This window comes from Egretta garzetta, unplaced genomic scaffold, assembly GCF_000687185.1.
Source record: "Egretta garzetta isolate BGI_Z169 unplaced genomic scaffold, ASM68718v1 scaffold30, whole genome shotgun sequence".
Taxonomy (NCBI): Eukaryota; Metazoa; Chordata; class Aves; order Pelecaniformes; family Ardeidae; genus Egretta; species Egretta garzetta.
In genome coordinates, this window is record NW_009258383.1 from 4,792,077 (window position 1) to 4,816,569 (window position 24,493).

Sequence of the window (24,493 nt, forward strand, 5' to 3'; positions counted from 1 at the left end):
AGACGCATGTGTACACACACACAGAGGCCTGGCTTATGGCCTGGTAGTCCTAAAAATGTAGCCTGCATCAACTCATTGTGGTCAAACTGGCGTCTCCGCACAGACCCAGAGCAGGAAAAAAAAAACCAACAAAAAACCCTTAGTCTCACAAGACACAAAGTTAAGACTGCCTTAAAATAGAGACAGAGAGAAACAGAAACAGAAGGCTAGTTTTAAATCTATCTGTTTAGAAATGTGTCAATAAAAATACAAGATACGCTAAAATAATATGAAAGCTAAAAAATCAACAGGTTTGACATTTAAAGAACACTCCTATTTCTTTTTGCTTCATACACAACAAAAGTTCATTTTCTGTTATACCACTGAAAGTCAATATCCTTCAGTTTTTGGAAATGCAGAGAATATTAATGCTTTTACTGAAACTGTGAGGGTAGACTAAACATAATCTCTCCTATTTTGATATTCAGCAGAGCATAAGGCAAAGCAGAGAATACTCTGAAGCCAGGAACATGCATGTGTGTTCAGAACAAGGGCTGCCATTTAACAGGCTAGATGCTGAATTTACCACCCATATTCAAAGCAGGAAGCCTTCTTTCCGCATTAAAAAGAACAGAGAGCAACAGAATCACAAAACATAAACACCTTTATTAGGTATACACCTAATATTTACTGAATGGCTGGATGACACTCATATACATTTTATTTTTCCAAAGTAAATTACATTTAACCTGTCAAAATGCAGCTCAAAAGAAAGGGCACACAGATGAGATGGAGAGGACATGACACAGGTTAAAAGTAAGTTCTAACAAGAAGACATTCTTCACAGATACTACAGAACACAAGAGAAAAGCAACTTAGGGTGACAACACAGAAGGAGGTTTGCTATCTATTTACCTGGCACTGGAAACAGACCATAGTATCATACTGGCTTCTGTTCTTACCTGCCTCTGAGCCTCAGCCAGGTTGTAGGGCAACGTCCCTTCCTCCAGAGGAGCAATTCTTTCAATATCAGCTAACGTCATGCGCCTGAGGAAATTAATTCAGCTGAGCGTTTGCTTAGAGATGGGTTTTCAGGTCACAAGAAGTTACCTGCACGTGACCACTACACTACACTCTCCTGTTCCCCAACACCACCTCCCACTCCTTCCAAGAAGGAGAGAGGAGAAAAGGAAAGAGAGGAGGATAGATAATTCTCCACTTACCCCCGTGGCTCATATAGATCTGCTAACTGAAACAAGATGTCAACTTCCATGGGTGTAACCTGACCAAATTTCTGAGCTGCCAGAACAAATTCCTCTGCAACAGAATAAAAGTACAGAAAAGAAAAACTAATCAAACCAGAACAAATAATCCAGAGCACCCCAGAGTTGCCCGATATTTTAGTATTAAGTAGAAGATGATGGTGGGGGAGGAAGAAGGGGAATAAAAGTGACCCACCGCAAAAGTGTTCCTGCTACTACGTAAATGTATGCTTTAAATGGTCTGTTCTTCATGCAAATAAGTACAATGCTTTGGTCTTAAAGCTTAGCGCTATCAGCAGGATTTAGGATATTTGACATAAGGTATCAATCAGTTGCGGGTCAGAGGAAAAAAAATAAAATAAAAAGCAAACAAAAAAACCCCAGGAGTCAAGAGATGTGGAACTTTTCATGCATAGTCCCAGTAGGCCACATTAATGAAACTTTGGCGTTGCACAGGGAATTCTCTATAAAAGTGGTTAGATATAGCAGATAACATCTTGTTTCAAGCTTGTAGATCAGCTTACTGTGCCGCCAATACAAGTTTATGGAATTCTTCAACTACCCTTGAAGGTCACTTTAATAGGCTGCCAATTTGGCAGGAGTCCTAGGAAGTTTTTTAAACTTTTAAATATCTTTACATACTTTCCTCACCCTGCCCCCACTGCCAGTTTACTAGGACCTTTTGCTGATTGAAACAAAATGAAAAACCTGGAGGGTGGACTCCAACAGGAGTGTACAAAACTGAGTGGCATACCAAAGAATGCTAACAAGGCAGGCTTCATCCCCCTCCCATTCATTTAAAAGCATACAGATGAGGTCTTTCCCTCCACCCGCCCCAACCAAACGCCCAAGGAAACTTCCAGACTGCAAACATTTCTACCAACCCTTAGTGACTTCCACATCTTTTCTGTTTCCAGCCAGAGTACTGTAGATCTTTCTAATGAGCTCCATGTTGTTAAGGAGAGAATTAAATCCATTAAAATAGGAAAAGCTGACCTGATGGGAAGTGGTACCTCCAGCAGCCTAGAGTAGAGACAGTAAAAGAAGAAAAGAGAAAGGAGACTGTTACAAGACTAAGAAAAATCTTGAAATAAAGGTTTTCAAACAACGTTCTTTTACAAGAGCGGCAGTAGCACAAGGCTGCTTTTTTAAAAAAACTGCAAAATAAAGAAAACTATGAAAGATTCTTATGTTACTGAAACTAATCATGACCAGAATGTAAAACTCTCCCCACCCTACAAACCTAAACAAATACATATGCGGGATTATAACAACATAACCAGTAGTAATTTACAAAGTTCAAGTTTCAGTACTGCTTCAGTTGGAAATGTTTCATAAGTTGGCTTATTTCTAGTAATGAGGAAATCTACTTCTACATGTAAAGTATATTACTATACAGAAAATTTCAACAAAATCAAAACATATTCTGAAAAAGGTCAACTGAAACATTTAAATTCACAGGCATTTCAAGTCATGGAAAACCAGCAGTAAGCTCTCAGGCTTATATCAGGCAGTCAAACAAAATGGGTACAATAAGGTTCGAACAGTTACCCATTCTCAAACAAGAACTGAGCCTAAACCTTTATTTTAAAGTGGTGTTGGGTCTGCACACACAAAATTGGATCAATTCCCTATTTAAAGTATAAGATCAGTGATCAAGCACATTTCTGAAAACAATGCATGAGCCTGCCAAAATTTAACTGACCTTAAGGGAGAATCAAAAACCTTATCTTATGTTTTATGAGAGAGTATATGACCCAGAAAAGCTGATAACAAGACTGGGGAGAGAATTGAGGAAGAAAGTAGCAGATCTCATTGTCAGTCCCTAAGTCTTCTGGCTATGCTTTTTGCTGTATGCTTCTTCCAGTATCCTGTCCACAGTTTGCAGGTCTCTTCACACATCTCCCTGGAATTCTCCTTTGCAAGTCAAAGCAGAACATATTTCTTTAAACCTGGATATGGCCAGACTTTGGATTACCTGGGAAGTGCTACTACAAGTTCCCAACATTAGAAACTGGTCAAAACCAAATGTACCTTTTTTTTCCTTCAGTGAAACTGCAGAATTGTATTATTTAATTTGGTTTATACATTTTGAGCTGGAAAAAAGTGTACACTCAAGTGTTACAACTATCTGTTAATATATGGTGAATTATCCTTGGGTGATGTTCCAATTCATACATTGTCCCAGGCGCCTGGAAATTACACTCAGGAGCTTAGAACTGACATTACAAAGCAAGCCCTTTGACAATGACTTCCTAAGTGGGATGCAATGGCATTCTGACATATTTAACACAGTCTATTATGATCAAATAACTGGAAATAGTCAGGCAAACTCTGTATTTGTATGCCTTTACCAAGGTCCCTCTACCTGCTTTGCCTTCTGTCTCAGGAGACCAGGAACACTGAGGATACATATTTTGCAATGAGGGTTAACTTTCATATGTGTACATAATAACCACGAAACATAAAAACATGCATCCATAAGTTGAACTGTGTGCCACTTATAGTGGTCAAGGTACATAAAAAAAGAATCCCACATCTGTATCCCAGGTTTTTCCCAGTTGGGATACCAGAACTACTCACAGCTACTAGACATTCTTCTACAAATGGTGTCAGCATGTGTGGCCGGATGGTGACCATAATGTCCCTGAAGTCCATAGCTGTGACTCTTCCAGCCTGAGCATTGTCTCTCTGCACAAAAGCTTGTTTTGCATGTTCTAACTGTATCTCCTGAAAACATACGGAAATAAAAAAGTTAGGTTCAAAATCATCACCTTAATAGTTAGATTTTATACAATGCAATCCTACAAGACATCTCATACTTAACAAAACACAATTACACGTAATCTAATTTTAATTGGATATTGTATGTTTAACTTTCAGCCTTTTCTACTGGTGGCATATATGGTTTCTACCATTGAGTCAATATCGAGGATAACCATCATGATTTCTCTGCTGTCTGGACATTAGGTCATGTAATTCATTTAACTGAGAAATGGAGAGCACATATCAACACACCAGTGCAGGTAATCTCCCACTCATGAACATTGAAGTGTTCCATGATGTGTATTATCCAGTTTATTGCATGTGTCACAGCAGGTCAAAATACTTTCTGTAAAAGCGTTTGCTACTCCTTGAACGAGGACAATGCAATCATCAGAGGTTTCCACATAGACACCCATTAATCTTGAAAGCATTCCCTCAAAAAGCATCCTCATTTAAAACATAAAGTTATTTGTCTACAAAAGACGCCAGCAGTTTAATTTAGAACTCCTTGTATCGTGACTGATTAAAGATCAGTTCTCAATATTTCAGCAGTGGTAGCAGGCAGAGATCAATCACACATTATCTGATGCAACCACCTGATAATCTCAGTTTGTGAGTCAAATGTACACTTGAGAGAAGAGGGGAGAAAAAGGCATATAATGTCTCAAAAAAGTGTGTCTTCCTACTGTGACCTTCACCCTTTCTTCATAAATTACTGTTAGACTACTTTTCTTTTATTTTTCATTTAAAAGGAACAAACCTGCACAGATAGTAACTTGATATTACACACGAACTTTTTGTTCAGCTCTACAGGTTTGCCAAAACCAGAAATACCTTTTGGTGATGTAGTTAAGACTTCCAAATCTGTATTTCTTTGCTGAATGGAGGAAAACAAATCATTACCATGTCCTCTCTTTAAATTTCAAGGCTTATAAAAATTTCTTCACTGTAAATCCAGTGTTTAGTCTGGACACATATTCATAATCAGTTATTCAGAAAATGGAAACAGAGCAAGAGTATGTCAGCAGTACTAAGCAAGTCTTGCAGTGAACCATGACACTACCCTATGATTTCCATTATATTTGCAAATATATGCCCTAAAAGTCCTATTAAGCCAAGACTCAGGCTAGTCAAGAATCACCAGCTCAATGTATTCACGGTGAATATGATCTCCTGTAAGTTGATACTTATTTATCTCACAGCAGCGTTCAAAGGAACAGAGAGTGAAGGGCGAAAGGCAAATTCAGTCAGCATAGGAGCCTGCAGCCGCCATCCCTCCTCCTGCTCATGCCTCGGCCACCGATGCGCGCCGCCACTCAAACCATCTTTTAATTTCAGCCTCCTGACCTCTCCAATTTTAATCTTAATGTCTAATTAAAACACTGCACCCTGACCTGAAAGGTATGGTGAAAACCTAATATGTTAGGCAGAAGGAGGGATGAAAGCATTCCCTCAAAAAGCATCCTCATTTAAAACATAAAGTTATTTGTCTACAAAAGACGCCAGCAGTTTAATTTAGAACTCCTTGTATCGTGACTGATTAAAGATCAGTTCTCAATATTTCAGCAGTGGTAGCAGGCAGAGATCAATCACACATTATCTGATGCAACCACCTGATAATCTCAGTTTGTGAGTCAAATGTACACTTGAGAGAAGAGGGGAGAAAAAGGCATATAATGTCTCAAAAAAGTGTGTCTTCCTACTGTGACCTTCACCCTTTCTTCATAAATTACTGTTAGACTACTTTTCTTTTATTTTTCATTTAAAAGGAACAAACCTGCACAGATAGTAACTTGATATTACACACGAACTTTTTGTTCAGCTCTACAGGTTTGCCAAAACCAGAAATACCTTTTGGTGATGTAGTTAAGACTTCCAAATCTGTATTTCTTTGCTGAATGGAGGAAAACAAATCATTACCATGTCCTCTCTTTAAATTTCAAGGCTTATAAAAATTTCTTCACTGTAAATCCAGTGTTTAGTCTGGACACATATTCATAATCAGTTATTCAGAAAATGGAAACAGAGCAAGAGTATGTCAGCAGTACTAAGCAAGTCTTGCAGTGAACCATGACACTACCCTATGATTTCCATTATATTTGCAAATATATGCCCTAAAAGTCCTATTAAGCCAAGACTCAGGCTAGTCAAGAATCACCAGCTCAATGTATTCACGGTGAATATGATCTCCTGTAAGTTGATACTTATTTATCTCACAGCAGCGTTCAAAGGAACAGAGAGTGAAGGGCGAAAGGCAAATTCAGTCAGCATAGGAGCCTGCAGCCGCCATCCCTCCTCCTGCTCATGCCTCGGCCACCGATGCGCGCCGCCACTCAAACCATCTTTTAATTTCAGCCTCCTGACCTCTCTAATTTTAATCTTAATGTCTAATTAAAACACTGCACCCTGACCTGAAAGGTATGGTGAAAACCTTTCTGCTTTTGATGAGAAATGCTTCTGGGGGTTATAATTTCAAGTGTTACAATTTCAGTCCCGTCACGTTTCCTTTACATTACAGCCCCCTATGTGGAGGTGTTACAATTCAGCAATAATGTTCACTCTGGCTGGATGCAGCCATGTAAGCTCTTGCTTCACTCCAGTTGTGACTGTAATTTCAACAGAAATTTGGAAGCAAGCAATTTTGGGAGGTTTACGGTGGGAGGAGCACAAGAACACAAAAAACTTTGTCAGCTTGAGGCAGGCAGCTACTCAGGAGGCAGAGAGCTCTGAAGAGGAGTTAGGCATAATAACTCTTGTATCCCTAAATACTCACCACCTGGCAGGTGGTGAACATGAACAAATGAACAAAAATGTTTTTCATTAAGTGGCAACATCACCAAAGAAAAAACTAAATTGAATTTAGCAGAAGGATTACATGGGAAACTGTGAACGTTGCTTTCTTCTCATTCTCTCATTCGGTTTGTTTTAACCACTGAAACTGCTGGCAGTGGTATGCTGCCAGAATCCAGCACTAAGATGCAGTAAAAAACCTGAAGCAACCACTTGCAGAAGTCCAATCTGTTGCCATCTGTGTACACCCGTCAGCGAGTTTGGAGGTACACAAACCACTGGTGGGACCTTGGCTGACAGTGATGTCTCAGCCACAGAAGCAAAGCGGGGCTCACGTTCCAGAGAGACACGTTAAGTGCATATTTCTTGTCATCACCCAGCTAACTGCAAAAAGGCTGTACAGTGGAGTACAAACCAAAACACTCCATCCGCTCCTTGCTAACATGGTTCCTTTCAATCCTCTTGGTACACGTGGAACCCACTAGAGAGAAGAATTATCCCACTTGGTTAAACACGTGGTCAAGGACTCAGTGCTGCCATTTGCCCATACTCTTGTCAGCTAGGAAAGAGCCACTTAAGCCGCTTAAGCAAGACAAAACCCTGAACAGGATGGTGTCAGTCTTCTGGAGCTCCCTATTTGCACCTCCTCCTTGGTACAGAAATGAAATGGTTTTAGCATACTGCAAACATATACAGAAGACTCATCCCACCTTCTCACCAAAGGTAGGATTTTTTTAGGCTCTTTTAAGCTGTGCTAGGCATTTTCCAGTTACACCGAGCAGAAAAAAGCACAGGGGGCTTCAACCACGTGGCATTCCCAAACCATGTCCGTGGCAGCAACGCAGCATACAAGAACATGCAGACCATTACATGAGACACACTTACTCTCAAAACTAAATTTCACCTATAAAGTCTGTCACAAAAAAAGACAGATGTCACTTCTCCAATCGCCATACATTGCGTAACAATGTAATAAACTCCTTATAGTGTTTAACTCAAAAGAAAGGCTACCTATTCCCTCAGTCTTCCAGCCTGAAAGTTGAGACATCTCACAGCATGACTAGCTACGTTTCAAAATGAGGCTCAGTAGCTACTAGCGATTTATCAGGGAAATCTTTATGCAATGTTCGTAACATCACTTATGCTGTGTATATGCAGTTAATATAAAAAAATACCACCTTAAAAATAAACTGAAACCAAATAAAACTAAGTTGTAGTGTTTAGAGATACTAGCTGACTTGCAATAATTTTTATTGTTTCACCTATTTAAGTCCAATATTGTTTACCTAGACAGATTAAGGTTTAAAGAAATACAATCCTCATTGCTTTGCAATGCAAATTACACATCCTAAAGAACCTTCTCTGATAAGACTTTCTGTAAACTTAGATATACTTAGAAAACAAGCTTCACCCTTGATGCTGGAAGTCCAGAATTCCCCCAGGTAGCGTAAGACTCTGTGAAAAATTAGTTTGCACATCATGGCAGGCATGCTGACACCAGAATTTTCATGAAATTATTTCCTATCTAGAGATTTTACCTCAGCTTTCACTTACAGCTCATTAAAAGCTTCTTTACTTCCCACTTAGATAGAAATTTATGTTTGGGTTCCATCCCAGTGGATCTACAAGTCATCAGATACAACACTATCCTTTCCACTGGAGTAGATCCCAGGGTTCAATTATCAAGAGTACTACTTCATCAGCTAATATGCTGGGCACAAATAAATTTCCAGACAATGTGGAAATGGATTTACCAGGCCCACATATAAGCATATGTTAAAACTCATCCTGCGGAATAGATTTTACATGCTGAGAAAGGGGCCAGTGTTGCTCTTTGTGAAGTAGACTTGCCATTTAAGTGATGATGGGACATGACCACATCCAGATACAGACGTGATGGATATGTAGAGATACATGGAGATAGATGAGCTCATTTTAAGCTAGCAAAATGAGAAGCAGGGTAAAACAACACACCTTGTGCTCTGGGTTGATGCAAATAGGTTGTTAACTGTATTAGAACCAAGCAGTTTGGAGGCTATACTCTTGGGCATCTCTGTTACTGTAGACAAAAAAAAGTGCTGGCAGGATATAAATATTCAGAATCCCATATAAAATCTTCTTATTTAAAGCCAGAGGAGATCCATCTTGTGCATGGATAAAATATTATTTTCCACGTACCTTCAGCTTTGCCAGAAGTGATGATTAGCCCAATTGCCGCAACAGATAATGAATATGTAACAACTTTATGTGGCATAATAGGGCCCAATGTGAATGAATTTGAATGTCGCTGGATTATTTCATTAAAAGTTGAAAATTGCATTGTACTTACAAAGCAGTACCTGAAGTGCCTTACAGAACCATCTGGTCCATGTTAAGTGCAATGTAAAGAGCATTCACACATCAGGAATGCAGAAAGGTAATTTGGTATCCACTGTGGTCTCCTGCTGTCTGAGGTCCAAGGTCTAGACATCAGGCCAAAGAGACTGACTCATGCACAGGCAAGAATGTCAGAAGGAAAGGCTGAGTACCAAAGGTTACAGAGCTTAAAGGAAGATTTCTATGGCTGTGAACATTAACTCTCGAATTTGTGATGAGAGTCATTTCTGTGCCCAAACTTCAGTATCTATAATACAATGCTGCAAGACAAGAATCAGCAAGGAAACTTACGTGTTTCAAAGATTTGCAGTTCTACAAAGTGGGTAAACAGATGGACCCAATTACTGTGATAGACTGAGCATCCTAATAGACTGTACTGATAGTGGACAACTTCAGCAGAGTCTTAGGCCAATTAATTTATTTGAAAGTCCTTGCTGCCTGCACCAATGCTGAGAGCATCTTTATTAGCAGCCCTAGAACTTTTCCTGAATGCATCTCACCTCTCTACAGGACATCCAGAATTGTCATCCTCACTGTCCACGTTTATGCTTTTCCTCCCTCTTTCTGTCCTGTATGGATCATCACCAAAAGGCCTGCCTGGCTAATGAAGACCACTGAGGTGTTCCAACACAACCTTTTACCCTGTACTGCAACCAGCTAAGATTCACTTTTGCAGTAGAGCTGGTTAAAAAAAAAAAAAAAGAAATGAGGCAGGACAAGACACACCACAACCAAATACAATTCTCCCCAGAATATGATCACATCCAAGAAAAGTCCTTTTAGACAAGGAAAGAGGAACACCCCTCCATAGGATGAGAAAGCCTAGTAGTTAGGACTCATCTCCAAAAATAGAAAACTCTTGCCTCAGCTTGCTTTTCCTAATTCAAAGAAAAAACACGAAAGAACCCAAAGAAAGAACTCAAATCTTCCGAGTACACAGCCATGAGGTTACGATCTCATTCTGGGTTTTTCTTCAGGTTTTCCTCAGATCTCTAAACAAACAGATGCATGAGGCAAACAGGACTGGTACTCTGTTAAGACTGTGATTTTAATCCACCAAAATCAGGATACATGAACACCAGAACATGTGGCCAGAGACATTTTTTCCTAATCAAGTAATACATTTGCTTTTTTATATAAAAGAGGTTTGAGTTCACTATTCTGTCACAAAACTGGTCTATGTCTTAGCTACTTAAGAGTTACAACAGTCAATACAAAACCTAAGGGAATACAATTTAATCACGTGATACCTGACGTCCTCTTCATACAAAGTTAATTAGGCTCTGTTCTACAAAGTCAATTTGAAACATTTGTCTCAATAGCATTATCTTAATTATTCCTCATCAAAATGATACCACCTCCTACTGTGAACTAACATACTTGTGTAAACAAGAAAAAAAAGAAACCTTGCAGTCTTGAAGCAGGTTTCCCTTTTAAAACTCTCTAGTGTAAATACTAATACAGGCATTAAGTATTCAGAAGGAATACAAATAAGAAACTCACGTGTTTTACCACTTCAAGGATCACTTTTCCTACTGAAGACTATTTTTAACAGTACTGCTGAAATACAGATAATGTTTATTTTTTTATTAGCACAATATTTTGTTTTCTGTAACAAAGTACCCTATAGTATGAATAGCCAAGAATTCCTTGCAAAAGAAAGACTGTATTTTAGTCTCTATATACTACATTTTCCTGAGATACTGTTAATTCAAAAAATGTCAAAATTAAGGAAGCGTGCGGAAAGGGCTTGCAGCAAAACAATATCTTTATTGGATATCAGCACTAAATTAATACAAATTTGGTAAACATGCTGTTTACAGGCAGTACTTCTTAATACCAGTCGGGCAACTGGGTCCAAAATGTTCAGTACTGTTATTTAGCATTCTTTGACTCATGTCATTTAAATATACAGGATATTTTCAGACTTTGAGGTCTAGGTTTTTGATTTCATGTCTGTCTACACAACAGTGTAAAAAAGATCACCTTCTGCACACTGGTGCCAAAACCAAACAAAAAACCCGCAAGTTAGCCTGAATTTTACCACAAGCATATCCTCTTTATCAACACACTATTAAAGTCCAGCACTCTGACTGTAAAAGCCTACACTCAGTCTATCTTGCAACTTTCCTATCAGCATGTTACTTGGCAAGTTTGCAAATACTTTGATTCTTGCATTCTTCTTACTACTCTTGACAAACCGTATTGTATTAGACCCACCAGTAAAAACTGGGTGAATTCCGCATATGTTAGGTGTCTTTTTCTATCCTTTCCAAAATGCAGCTGTACGAACTCTGAATTCCAGTTAAACGGAATGTGCTGATGAATTGTGGTCTGGCCAAAAACTTGCTTAGCATCGTCTGGGAAGAAAAGAAAAATGTTCATTTAATTATAAAATAAAATAACAATAGATACAAGTGTATATTTATACAAGTAAAACAAATACGGTATTTTCTAACAGGAAAGCAATACTGTTCATACAAATTAGTAACATAGTGTAAAGCAAACCTGAATTTTTTGTTGACCAAAATCATAACAAATGAAACATTTTGAACATTCTCACAAATGCAATCTCTGAGTAATCTCTTTATTTGTGAAGTTTTATACTTACAGCATTTGATTAGAAGAGACTCAACTAGATATTTCAGTTTCAAAGTCAAGCAAGAAAAGATTAAAATTAAAAGACAATTTATAAAAAGATGACTAAAGCTAACCAATTTTCAGCATAATCTTTTCAAGCTGCTAACAATGAAAGTTTTGTGTCACTCTAATTCAGGCTTTTGTATTATTCCCAGAGTTCTCCACATTCAAACAAATCAACTACAAAAATACCAGTATTTCAAGATCCACTTTTCTGTAGTTACCTTACAGAAGCAGTGACATGCAGGGCAGGGGGTGGGGGGGAACATGGCAGGCAGGAACACAAACTTATCACCATCTCCTGCACTAAGCAAACTTCAACCCTAGACCTCTGCCACAAGGAGGGGGGCAGCACAACAAGTTTGTTTGATCACACCTAAACGCAAGCTTCATAGTTTAGTTCAGTTTAGTAGTCGTAGCTGGGCTATGGTTTATTACAGGCTTGGCAGACTTTTTGGTAATACGTGGCATTTTTGGTGAAGAAACAACTATTTGAAACACAGCAAGTTGTACAATCAGTAATAAGGACCATACATTGCTGGAACTGGACTGTACATACTTTAACTAATGGAAATAACAACGAGATCTAAGGAAGTACTTGTCTCACATGACAATGCCCACTTCAGTGTGATAGCCTGTCTCAGCCAAAAATACAGGGCAAAGATATCTTCTGAAGACAAGCCCAAGGCCAGAGGTTCCCAAATGCTACATACCTTCCTAATTGCCATACGACTCCTCCAGCAACTCCAGCCAAGAGCCAGTTCTCATCTCTTGCTAGTTCCTGCAGGCATGGAGGGCTGGTTCCCAGGAGACACTCCCTACCCACAGGCAGGGCCAGGAGCTGGTCTCCTGCTCCTTTCACGCTTTGTGGAAGAAAGACCAGGAGCTCAAACACAGAGCTCTTGTCTGTCTCTGTGAGCAGCAGAGCTGGAAGCGAGTTCCCAAGTGTGGCTAGTGCCTGGGGGTGAGGAAATCAGCACAGCTTTGTGCCTGCCTGTGTGCAGAACAAGCTGGGAGCCACCTCGCTGGAGCCAGCCTCTGCCTACCAGGCAGGCCTGGGATCCGCCTTCCAGCTCACCCTAGTGCCACAAGCAAAGGTGGGAGCCGACTCCTTGGAGCCATGAGGTCCCGTCTCCTGCGCAGGTTGAGTTCCGGCTTCTGGTTCAGCCCATGCCAGCCAGGCACAGTGGCTCTGCTGACCTGGGAAAACCCAGCCACGGTGAAATTACCACTTTCAGGCAATGAATCAGGAAAAAAGTGAGAACGGGCTGGGATGGCTGAGAGCCAGGAAGACGTCAGGAAGCACCCAAGTGAATGAAGGACAGGAAAAAATGGTTCCAAGGAGGTGAAAGGGACAGGTGTGCTACCATACAGACCCGAAAGCACTGCAGTTGGTGTAAGCCCCAACGACAGCTTGTTCTAAAGCATGTAGGCTGTTCATATTCTGGGATTCATAGGGAGAGCAGAGATGATACTATGAACCTCTTCCCATCCCTCAACACAGTCAGTAGTTTCATCTTTAAAGCCACACCACCCACTGATCTCAGGGAATCAGCGGTGAAAGAACAAGTTGGATGTAACTTACAAACAGAAAGACTGACCCCAGTTAACCTCAAATTCTTAAAATTCAGAACTTCAAGCCCTAATGTCCTATGAGAATTTTCTCCAAGCAAGGTCAGACAGTGCCCTCAGGACAGCATTGTTCATTCATGTCTTCAAGCTCCATCACAGCCAGCTTGGATCTTGTTCACCAGCATTCTCCAGGAGCAAAATTCTGCTCTCAGGGCAACAGGAGAGAAAGCCAAACAGTTCAGGGTGAGGTCCTGTCCCTCTGCTGAATGTCTTTTATTTTAAGATGTTTCGCACTGACACAGCACCTTGCCACGTGTCATTGGAGATCACCTGCTTACTGCCAGACTTCCTTTCCGACCCCTCAAAGAAGGGAACCAGCATGAAGATGACAGATGATGTTGTCCCCAAACAAGAGGAAATGAAGGCTGTCTCTTCCTGGTAGCAACCACTCTGCTTTTCCAGAGGAAGGAAGACATTCCCAGAACAGCTCCGGTACCTGTCCCTTGCACAGAAATCAGATGCTCATCTGCTTCCTCCTCTCCCATCCCATCTCCTGAATTTCACCAGAGCAAGGCACTGATATTCTTTCAATGAGATTAGGAACAAGTCACTGTTTTCCAAAAGCTATGTTTGGCCAGACTCCAGATTTGTCTTTCTCAGAGAAAAAAAGGTGCTTTCTTACTTGATGCAAGGTAAGAGATAGGAAAATAGCTAGTATAGCTAGTATAAAAGCAGTCTCAAATTCCTTTTGATGAGGCCAGGCTCCTCACAATCTTTACTGCAACTTGTTAACATATGAAAGTTACAGAGTGTCCTCCGATTATGCCACTGTAATTTTATTTTAGTTAGTTATACATTAGCTATCTTGAAGGAACAATGCACCTTGCTCCCCCAACTCTGCGCCTTGTAAACCCTCCTTAGTTGTGGCCCAAAAGAAGAATTCCAGCTCAAGAAAAATCAAACATCAAGAAGTGAAAAGAATGGTAATTTCATACGAAATTCAATGTTTAATTATTGGCATTACAAATGGCAAAAGAACTCACAGCAGTGGAACTTAAAACCTCATCGAGCCAGCTAGGAATATAGCAAGGTATATATCCAGGGCATTTGTATTCCCTTGTCTATTTTAGAGATTAAAGGCTACATGCATGCCTCAGAAGCTCATATAAGTACATATTCCCTTCTGAACAGTCCAAGCGGGAGATGCACACTTAATTTTTGCTATGACTTTGAAAACACAGACTACTGCATTAGTGTAGGTATTTAATACAGGACCAAGACAACTCCCTACACAACTTGATCTTTTCAAAACCATCCTGTATATTGATGTCAATATGTCTTAGTAACTAATACCAGGTGCTTTTCTGACAGAGTACATGTTGGATTAGACAGTGCGGGTAGCTGACTGGAAGATTGCCTGCTGTGCTTCTACCGATTCCTTGATGGCATGAGACACGGTATCCTGTTTGCCACTGCCTTTTTACACATACCCTGTAGTTCCTTTTCATACCTATCTATGGTTCACAAACTCCTACATACACTCAGTGGACAGCGTTTTTTTCCTCTTTCCTCACTAGTCTCATCCCCCATTCATCTACAGCAATGTCACTGACTCACATCTTGTCTGTAGTCAAGATTGCTCAATTTAGATGTTAAAGACCATTCGTGCTCCATGAACAAATCTCAAGTGTTTTAGCCTGTGATTTAACCATCAAAATGTATCCATCCACATACTAGAACTCACTCCAGGTTATTGTTCAGTTCTAATAGTATCATCTCCTAATAATCTAAGTCCAGTATTAAAATAAAAAATGGACAATTTAAAAATGTCGCTTTACCGTAAACCTGCAAGCTGAAGTTCACAGTAAAGAGCAACAATGTCCCTCAGTAGCCAGGAGTTATTTTGTTTGTTTAGACATTTTTTTAAAGGAACTCATTTCACAGAGTCACAGAATAATTTGTGATGGAAAGGACATCTGGATGTCATCTGGTACAACCTCCTGCCAAAACAGGTCCAACCAGTTCAGGTTGCTTCAGGTCCAGGTCCAGCTGAGGTTTCAGTATCTCTAATAATGGAGAAAACCTCTCTGGGCAACTGTGGTTTGATCCTAAATTGTATTTGATCAAAATATCTGATAAACTAAAGCTTTTAAATCCATATTAAAACACTGTTTATTTGTTTTAGTTTTTAAAAAGGCAAAATGTCAATGTGCCACTGTCTGGAGCTGTAAGAGCACAAGATCTAAAGCTAGCAAAAGACACAACCATTTCTGTATTTGCACTGTTTGAACCAGACGCGCTGGAAAGCAAAACGAACAAAAGGTTGAAGGAGAAGATTCTAAATATTCATTCTTAGAAATCCATGCTGTCATCTCTGTCAATCTTTAAAAAACCTAAACTTTGAAACTCAATTTTAAAATAAATTGCAAACTTCTATAATAAATAATTGGTTCTCCCCATGCTGCCTCTAATTAAAAATAGATACCATCTCATTGGTTTCTGACCACTGTACAAAAAAGATGTTCTATTTTCCCTCCAGGTGAACTGCCTGCTGGCTTACAGTGGGGGATTTTTGTCCTTTGGGTCCTGAGGACTTTCTTTTCTCCAGTGCACTGATGCCTATGCTTAAATGCTTACTGTACAAACAAGCATACTGCATTCACATTTCCATACCATGATTAAGAATTATAACCAGAAATCAAGAGTGCTTTGGAACAACCACAGACCCTCATGACACAATAAAGATCACTGGATTCCCCAAGTGAAAATTATCTATTTGGAAATTTCAAATTTTAAAAGGAGCAAATTGACAGTCATTCTCCCACTGTATTTTACATTTAAGAAAAAAACTCAGAAATCCTCAGCTCCTTCTAGGCATTAATCAACTTTATTGGGAGAACTAGTTGCACAGTGCCATCTAATCACTTGACAGAACAAGCTACAAAAATCTTTACAGGCTACAGCACATAAATAGCTGATGTATTAAATCTGAAATTCTTTCAAACTATTTATTTGCACAAGTACCTAAATGTTTCACGCAGTGTCATCATTCAGCCCAATGAAGTTAATACTATCTCAATGCACAGCTAGAAAAAAATTCATGATCATCTACAAAAATCCTACTCCCTTTAGAAAATAGCTGCAACATTTCTGCAGAAAAGCTGTCACAATTGGCTTTATTTTATGTAAGTTATGTGCTATATACATTTTATATATGACGTATGTTATACCTTTGTGCGTTTAAGCAATTTGTGCATGGTATAGAAAATCTGTACCAAAACCTTGGGCCTTGATAAAAAAATGAGATTTACCCTCCTGATAATGGTAATAGCAACTTCTGTAAAGAACACAGGCTACCTTCTGCAAGGAGGAAAACAAAAGACAAATTTGAAAAGACATGAATTATCATAGCGTAACGAGAGTTCCACATGCACCAATAACCTTTTCAAACCCTTCTGGCAGTAACTGCTTCTATATTCATCATACTTAAGGCCCTGAAGAAGAATGTACGAGCATTACAGCTACAAGTTGGATTAAATGAAGCAAAATTAATGCAAAGAGTGTGGAATAGATATTTTAGTATAAAGAGATAAGGTTTTTCAAACCTGAATATGCAAATCCCTGTCATTCAGCTCAGACAAAAGGTGATACCTTTTTAAAATCATGTTTTGTTAATGGTTAAGCACTTCCGTTCATGCATTTGGAAACAGTTTCCTTTAAATGGCTGTAATAAAAAAGTGCATTTTTTTCAAAGTCATTTGAAATAAATCCTACACAGAAGAAAAGGCAAAGAAGGAAGTCCAGTTGGTCAAATTAAACTATTGATAGGAGTAGCTGTTTCATTATCGCGACTAGGAAACCCCAGCACCTCACCAACTGCCAAGCAAGACCTGACCTAAAGTTCAGTGGAGATGAGAACAGAATGATTTCCACAAGCATTGCAATGGGTCCTAATTGACCATTTGAAACAACTCTACATTTTTGCATAATCTTCATGACCCTGAGTGCACCACCAGGTTCTGTAACCTCTTCCCCATGCCCCACCCCTGAGCATGTGGACCAGGGACCATGCAAAGAGCTGTGGGAGAAAGAGCTGGGAGAAGCGACACCTCAGGTCCTCGGTCCTCCTTGCTTGAGCCACCCCCACAGGGATGCCTGTGCCTGCCCATGCACTTTGATGACCCCGACCTCCTGACTTGGCTTCCCAGCCTGACCTCGGACCTGCCTCATCCGTGCAGACTTGTCTGGCGTTCGCTGGACTCTCAGCTGACCCCGGTCGCTGTCACCAGACCCACTCTGCTGTCCTTGCTCCGGCAGTGTGGGACTGCACCCCTTGCTGGGTGCTCTGCCCATGGCCTGGCCCCCTGGCACCCTCAGTCAGCCGCAGGCTCACCTACCTGGCAAAGCCACCAGCCCTTGCTGCTCCTGGACATAGAAAAAATACAATAAACTGTGCAAAAGCACATGTGTACAGAGATATGCATACAGAAAAAATACAATAAACTTGTGCAAAAGCACATGTGTACAGAGATATGCATATATACATGCCAAAAATACTCGAATAATAATATTTTGTATTATCTGGTTTTACTGGAATTGTTTGGGTTTATCCAAGGTTTGGGCTGGCTTTTTTTTTGGTCTGGGTTTTTGTTTTGTTTTGTTGTTTTCTTATTTACTGTTGTGAACTTCAAATTAGTAAAGAGTTTATTTCCATCCTTCTATAGTCTGGCACTAGGACTGTTCTATAATGATGACTTTTTATTTTGGAAACCATATGCCCGCATCACATCAGCTCAGCTAAGAAGTGGAACAATGGGTAGTACAGGTACTTGGCTGGGTTGTCCATTTATCCCCATACACCCAGAAGAGGTACAACACTTCAGAAGTACAAGTGCTACAGTCACCTTCTTGATCTCCCTGCTGCTTTATCAAGGAAATGGGTTTGAAATAGTTTTATAGTGGCCATGATGTAAATTAAACAACACAATGGAATAGCTTGGATTGCAAAGGAAAGGTACTCATCAACTTCCTTTAACACATTGGAATAGCTTGATTACTAAGGATTGCAAAGGAAAGGTACTCATCAACTTCCTTCAACAAAGCAAGAAGAGCAGGAAGGGCTGTCACAGCCACCTTTCTTCCACATGTTGGAAGCCCTGAAATAATACATTAATGCTGTATTTTCACTGCCTCTTAATTTCTTGCAAAACATGTACCATAGCCTATTCTGCAATCCTGAATTAAAAACAATAAATTAGGTTCTTTCCATCTTAAAGTATTACTAGGAAGACATCTGGCAGAACACTCAAACTGAAGATGGCACAGTAGAAACGGAGCACATAATTTGAAGATAATGGAAATATTACATGACTGAAGAAGGGGGGGAGAGGTTGATTTGAAAAAAGATAGCAGCTCAGGTCAGTGCAATTTATCTGTGCTCTATCTTGTGCTAGTGCTACTGTTTTAGAAGATTCATTCAAGAGAGTGCAAACCTCTCCATTAGTGGACCTGACCCATTCAGACTAAGATCAGTTTCACCTGCACCTGAAAAATGTGGCTGCACATATACACTTGCATATAAACACCCAAAAAATCCTGAATTAACTTCTTTTGATAACTTTGTGTGTGTGCGCACATGTGTATGTGGTGGCTTATTTTTTTATTGTTGCTCCAAATTCAGAGAAAATCACCAAAGACAAAATTAAACTCAAATAATAAAAATGGTAATTTTAACCAATTTACCTACATTGAGCCAGTCCAGCTGTGGACTAGTGCTGAATTGTAATGGACAAGCAGGGGTTTCTGCTGCTTAACATAAGCCAGTGTTGCTTGTGTGTAACCAAAGCTGTCGTATCAAATTCAATGCCCCCGTTTCCATGTGAGCAACTGAAATCATCAGCTGGACTCATTTCTGTTATCCCTATCATGGAGATGTCAAAAACACAGGGCTTTCAGAATCCAGACTGACTCAACACCTTTCTTTACATTGGCAGGGGCTGACTTGACTGTAGTTGTCCAGGAATACGTATTTACTTCAGAATTCATGTGACTGTTTCCTACAGCAATTTAATATACCAACCAAAGTGATAAAAGCAAACTCCTGGCTCGAAGAAATTATCCTAAACTTTACACTTTACTCTCCAATACAGACTTGAGAGCTCTATTTCTTTAACAGCTATTTTGCTTAGATAGATGGTATAAAAAAAACACTTTCTTGCAAAGCATTAACATACATTTTCCCCCACTTAAATACTTCAATTTCAAATGCACCACAAAATGTACTCCCACAACAGTACCGTATTAGTATAAAACTATTTTAGTTCAATTAAAATGTCTAACTATCTACCCCCAAACCTACCTAAACTGTAATTTTCACTTTGAGCACTTCCAACATGTTCTCAGTTTTGTTTTCTTTTATCAGCTTATCAAATCAGGTCCTGCATTCCAAATGTTGGAAAAAAATAGTCATTAACTGCTAGGTAACAGCAGATTTTCCAATTTAGAAAACTAAATTACACACACTGCAAAAGTATGTGTATTTTGCTATCTGAAATTTCATATTAAAATTTATAATAACAAAACACTTTCCTAGCTCTTAGGGCCTGCTGAAGTTTTTACCTTCTAAACTGTAATTCTAGGACAATTTGAAAAGGGGATGGGGAAAAAATTAAAATAAAAATCAAGCTCAAAGCAGTATACTGCTGCTGCCATGGTTTTAAATATATTCTGGTGTGGAAGCTTCTGGTTCATCCCCTAGTAATCATGTTGGGCTTTTTTTTTTTTCCAAGAGGATATACAGCTGTATGAAAGATGGCTAACCCTCAGCTTACTGTTAACCAAGGAGTGACTTCATATAGTTGAAATTTACTCTCAAGTTGGCTTTTTCCCACCTTTTCCACGCCTATTTTTTTCTTTTTAAGTGGCATGAAGTAGCAGCAGAAAGCACAATGTTTTAGACATCTGAGCATGTAGTATTCTTGAATTATAGCACAACTGGAAGTGCTGTTACCTCTGTCTTTTAAAATTGGAGCCCTTATAGTCAATTGTGCAAATCTGCAGTTAGCCTTTCATAAAAAGTAGACTTTTGACCCATTGAACTGGAACAGCTTCTGAGTGGTTCCTCTGATCTCTGACATGATACCACATAACACATGCATGCCAATCTGATATTGGTGTGCATCTACATTCAGTTGTTCAGAAAACATTGCTCGTAAGTCATTAAAAAGGTTCCAAAAATCAGAGTGGTTCTTTTTGTAATACTAACTGATCATTTAAAGAAGTGCAATAAAGCTCCACATATATCAAAAAATGGATGCCTTTACAATGGTTTTTCACTTCCAGGTAACACACCAACATCTGGAGCACATCAATGGAAAGCAAAAGCTTACGATATTTGTTGGGCTGCCCTCATAAAATGAATTGGTTGACTCAGCACATCTCCAGGCAGAAAAGAGACTGTACTATGACAGCCCCAGCGGATAGCCAGCACCCTTAGAGGCAGTCACAGCAGGGCAGAGAGGCAGGAGGCTGGAGTCTCTCACTAAAAGTGGCTGCTTCCGTTCGGATGTGAACCACATCCATTTTGTTGTTGGAAAAAGCAACAAAAGTTGTACAGCACCTATTGTACGCAGAGGTGAGATTAAGACCAGTATTGCTTAACCAAATGTCTTTCAGATGTCATAAGAAGACTTTGAAGATGACATCAACCAAAAAAGCCCCCCAAAAGTCCCCAGCAAATCATTAAATCCAGTACGAATCCTAACAAAAAGTTCAGCATGCATTCATTCCCTTTTAGGAGAGAGGCAGTAGCTACTAAACTTTTCAACAAGGACAGAGCAGTCTTACAGGCTAATTTTACAGTAATGAAGACATTATCACGAGAACATGCTTGTACCTTCAGGATTTTTCCCAATCAAAGGATCTATGATAAGCTTCAAGTTTCACCCTTCTGCTGAAAATGTTCTCACTTTTAAATCCTCTTACTTTCCCCTGCTCTGGCTGTTTGCGCTCTTGTCACTTCTAAAAACTAAGAATTCACTTCCTCATGACATACCCAATTCAGCTTGGTCCTGATTTCTGACTGAGATACCTGAGCACATCTGTTACCTCTGCTAAACACTGCAAATACCCCAAAACCCAGGCTCTTTCCAAGAGTACCATCACTTTCAGCAGTTAAGACTCTGGATCCAGGTTTGTCTGCTTCTTCTGTCGTCCTTGGGTGTAAGGGGAAATAACATGAATTTATACACAGAATATTACATAATTGGCTCACAGAAAAGGTTTTCAACATTTTTCCAAGATGCAATCCCTTAAAAATATTTCTACTTGAGCTGTGCATGTCCATAATTTCAGTTTATTGGCAACAGCCTTATATTTCTTCATTACCTTTCCTGGCCTCCTTAGAAGTGAGGAACAAACTGCCAGAGCCCAAAGACCACAGGTTTGGAAAGCACTAGGCTCCATGAGGGCATAAAAACTAAATTTACCCCTTTTGCACTGAAGAAGAATAATAAAAAAAACAGATCACTTCCACCGAGGTAAACAGCATAATCTGGCTAACTAAAATAAAATATTCCTTTTGTTTTCTCCATAGTTGGGGGTTGATGCACATGACATGTGTGGGGAGGCTGATGGTATGGGGTTTTCTTAGCCTGCAGAAGGGTGGGCTATAGGAAGACCTCACTGCTGTCTACAACTACCCAACAGCAGGGTGAAGGGAAGACGGAGATGCACAGTGGAAGGACAAGAGGCAATGGATGTAAGCAGGAACACGGGCAATCCCAACTATGCACCAGGAAATTATTTTTCACTATAGCGGTGCTCAAACACTGGAAGATGCTTGGTCACAGAGGCTACAGAGCCTCCATCATCACAGATATTTAACACTTTGATTGGATGTTGCCCCCAGAGCAACCTGGTCTTGATGGCCCTGCAAGGGTTTGAACCAGATGGCTGCCACAGTCCCTTCCAACCTAAACTGATGATGATTCTATGATCATTCCTTGGGTTTTGGTAATGAACAAGAGATAGGCTCAGCCTTCAGCCTGATGTATGTCAGTAGGCAATTCTGATTTTAAAAAAGCAAACAAAACAAAACCAACAACAAAGAACAAAACAAAACACCAGTTCTGGATTCCTTAGAAAACTCAGCTGTATTTTCTAGACCAAATGAAACACAACTGTGTAAAAGGATGGAGCATCTCCTAATATTTAAAATGACAGATTTACTTTGCAACTAAACAGGCTTTGTTTTACTTAAGATGCCTTCATGAAAGTCTGCCTGGTTACACAACATTTTAGTTAAAAGAAAAACCAAAACAAGTAAAACTTGCCAAGCTGACATATGTCTAGAAATCAAATTCTCTAAAAATAGTATCAAGAAGATTTCAAAAATTGTTTTGAAGAAAATAAATACACTAACAAGTCTACCTTACATCCTCTTTTAATTAAAACTGGCCATTATTTGTGCAAAATCTAGTATAAACAACAAAAAATATCAGAAACTAAACACATTTTGCATTTGTAATGTTGCCATTGGGATCATCATATCTAGGCAACTGTCATTTATAAACCAACAAACGTTTCACTGTGTAGGTGTAAGCTAACACATCACTAGCTACAAATGGTTTCTAATCAGTTCGAACGAGCAATGGAAATCTGACTGAGAAATACTGAACATCACAATTTACCGAGTGATCAAAGCTTACAGCCTCAGCAATTTATTTTGGTAGTTCAGATTAGGTTTTCCTTGCTTTACATGATATTGCGTGTACCAGGCTGGGCATCACTAAGCTAGGTGTTGTGCAAGAAAAAACAAGGAATTACAGATCCCATAAGAAGAGCCAAGTCATACCAAGCAATTACAGGGCAAAGCATAAAATAAGTAATCCTCTGTAACAAAAGCAAGAGCTAGCTCACACAGTCTGAACCTAATCCTTTGGCCAGGAAAGTAATTGTGAGACTCCTGTAATGATTCTTTGCATATTGAAAAAGTATCAAAGCATTATCATAAGAGGAAAAACTCTGAAGCTCATCACAATAGCTGCAAACCTCTGTTAAGAGCTACATGCCTTTCAGAAGTTTACAAACAAGCTTTCAGGCAATTCAAGTATCAGGTAAGCAAACAGGAGTCCTTAGTAAGACATATGCTTAATTAATGTGTTTATCTAAGAACTATACTGATATCATTAATAACAGAAGCGGAGACCCACAAAAGCTCCTGTCTACATGTAAATAAAGGGTTTTTTTGAGACAAAAGCAGAATACATTGCTCGATTCTGCAGCTGTTAAGCTAAACAAGCAACAATTTGGGGTTTGGTTTCCCCATTCCCTTCACATTTTTGCTGGGTTTGGGGAGTTTTGTTTTGCTTTTTCTTTTTTTTTTTTTTAAATTAAAGGACTGACTTGTTTTACAGCATACTCATATTTCTCAAAGCAGCACAGCACAGCATCCATTTTGAAACGGCTTCAGGTTGAATTACAGGACCTTTAAAAAAAAACAACCCAAAACCAGAAAAACACACACTATACCACAGCTACATTTCATTAAGTACGAGAGCAAGAATTTCTGTCTGGTGGGAAATTCTACTTTAAACCAAATCAGAATTAAAATCTTCAAAGCCAGGTTCAACGCTGGTTGGCAGCACAGACTCGGGCAATCACATCTCTTTTTGTGCCTTTCCCTTCTCTGTGAGCAAAACCAACATGGACAACACTTATTTTGCCCTTCACTAGGGTCGCGAGAACCAGTATAAGAAAAGGAAAGTTGCAGTCCCTGGATATCACCACAGCTCAGAACTGTTAGCTCCCATCATTTCATTTATCCATCCGAAATTAGAGATGGAGGTTAAGATGACTTAGTTTTTAAACACTGACATTTTTACCCAACCATCTCGCCTTTTTTTAAACACCATCTATTAAAGAATTTCAAAGGGCTCTGCTTCTTTAATGAGGCATTAAAATACAGTCATACGACAAAAAAGCAACTCTACTAAGTCTCTTAAACCCCTGGACTTACATTATCAGCTTTTATGTGCCTGTCAACACTCAGCAGTAAGAAGCAATGGTTTGCTCTTTGCCTCGAATTTAAAAGCCAGCTAAACTTCCTC

General features: G+C 39.4%; 1 protein-coding gene across 2 annotated transcripts in view; it reads right to left on the reverse strand.

The window, feature by feature from the left end:
- The window catches only part of SLC25A13 (solute carrier family 25 member 13), a 103,577-nt gene that overhangs the window by 43,627 nt on the left and 35,457 nt on the right, over positions 1-24,493 (reverse strand). The window contains exons 5-9 of one of the 2 annotated variants that reach the window (XM_009641993.2): positions 11,394-11,533; positions 3,825-3,971; positions 2,126-2,264; positions 1,203-1,296; positions 942-1,026 (exon numbers count right to left, since the gene is read on the reverse strand). In XM_009641993.2, the coding sequence (XP_009640288.1) occupies positions 942-1,026; positions 1,203-1,296; positions 2,126-2,264; positions 3,825-3,971; positions 11,394-11,533 (605 nt within the window). Of the gene's footprint in view, positions 1-941; positions 1,027-1,202; positions 1,297-2,125; positions 2,265-3,824; positions 3,972-9,673; positions 9,855-11,393; positions 11,534-24,493 lie in introns of those variants that run through there. The other variant, XM_035897399.1, reaches the window with a different exon arrangement.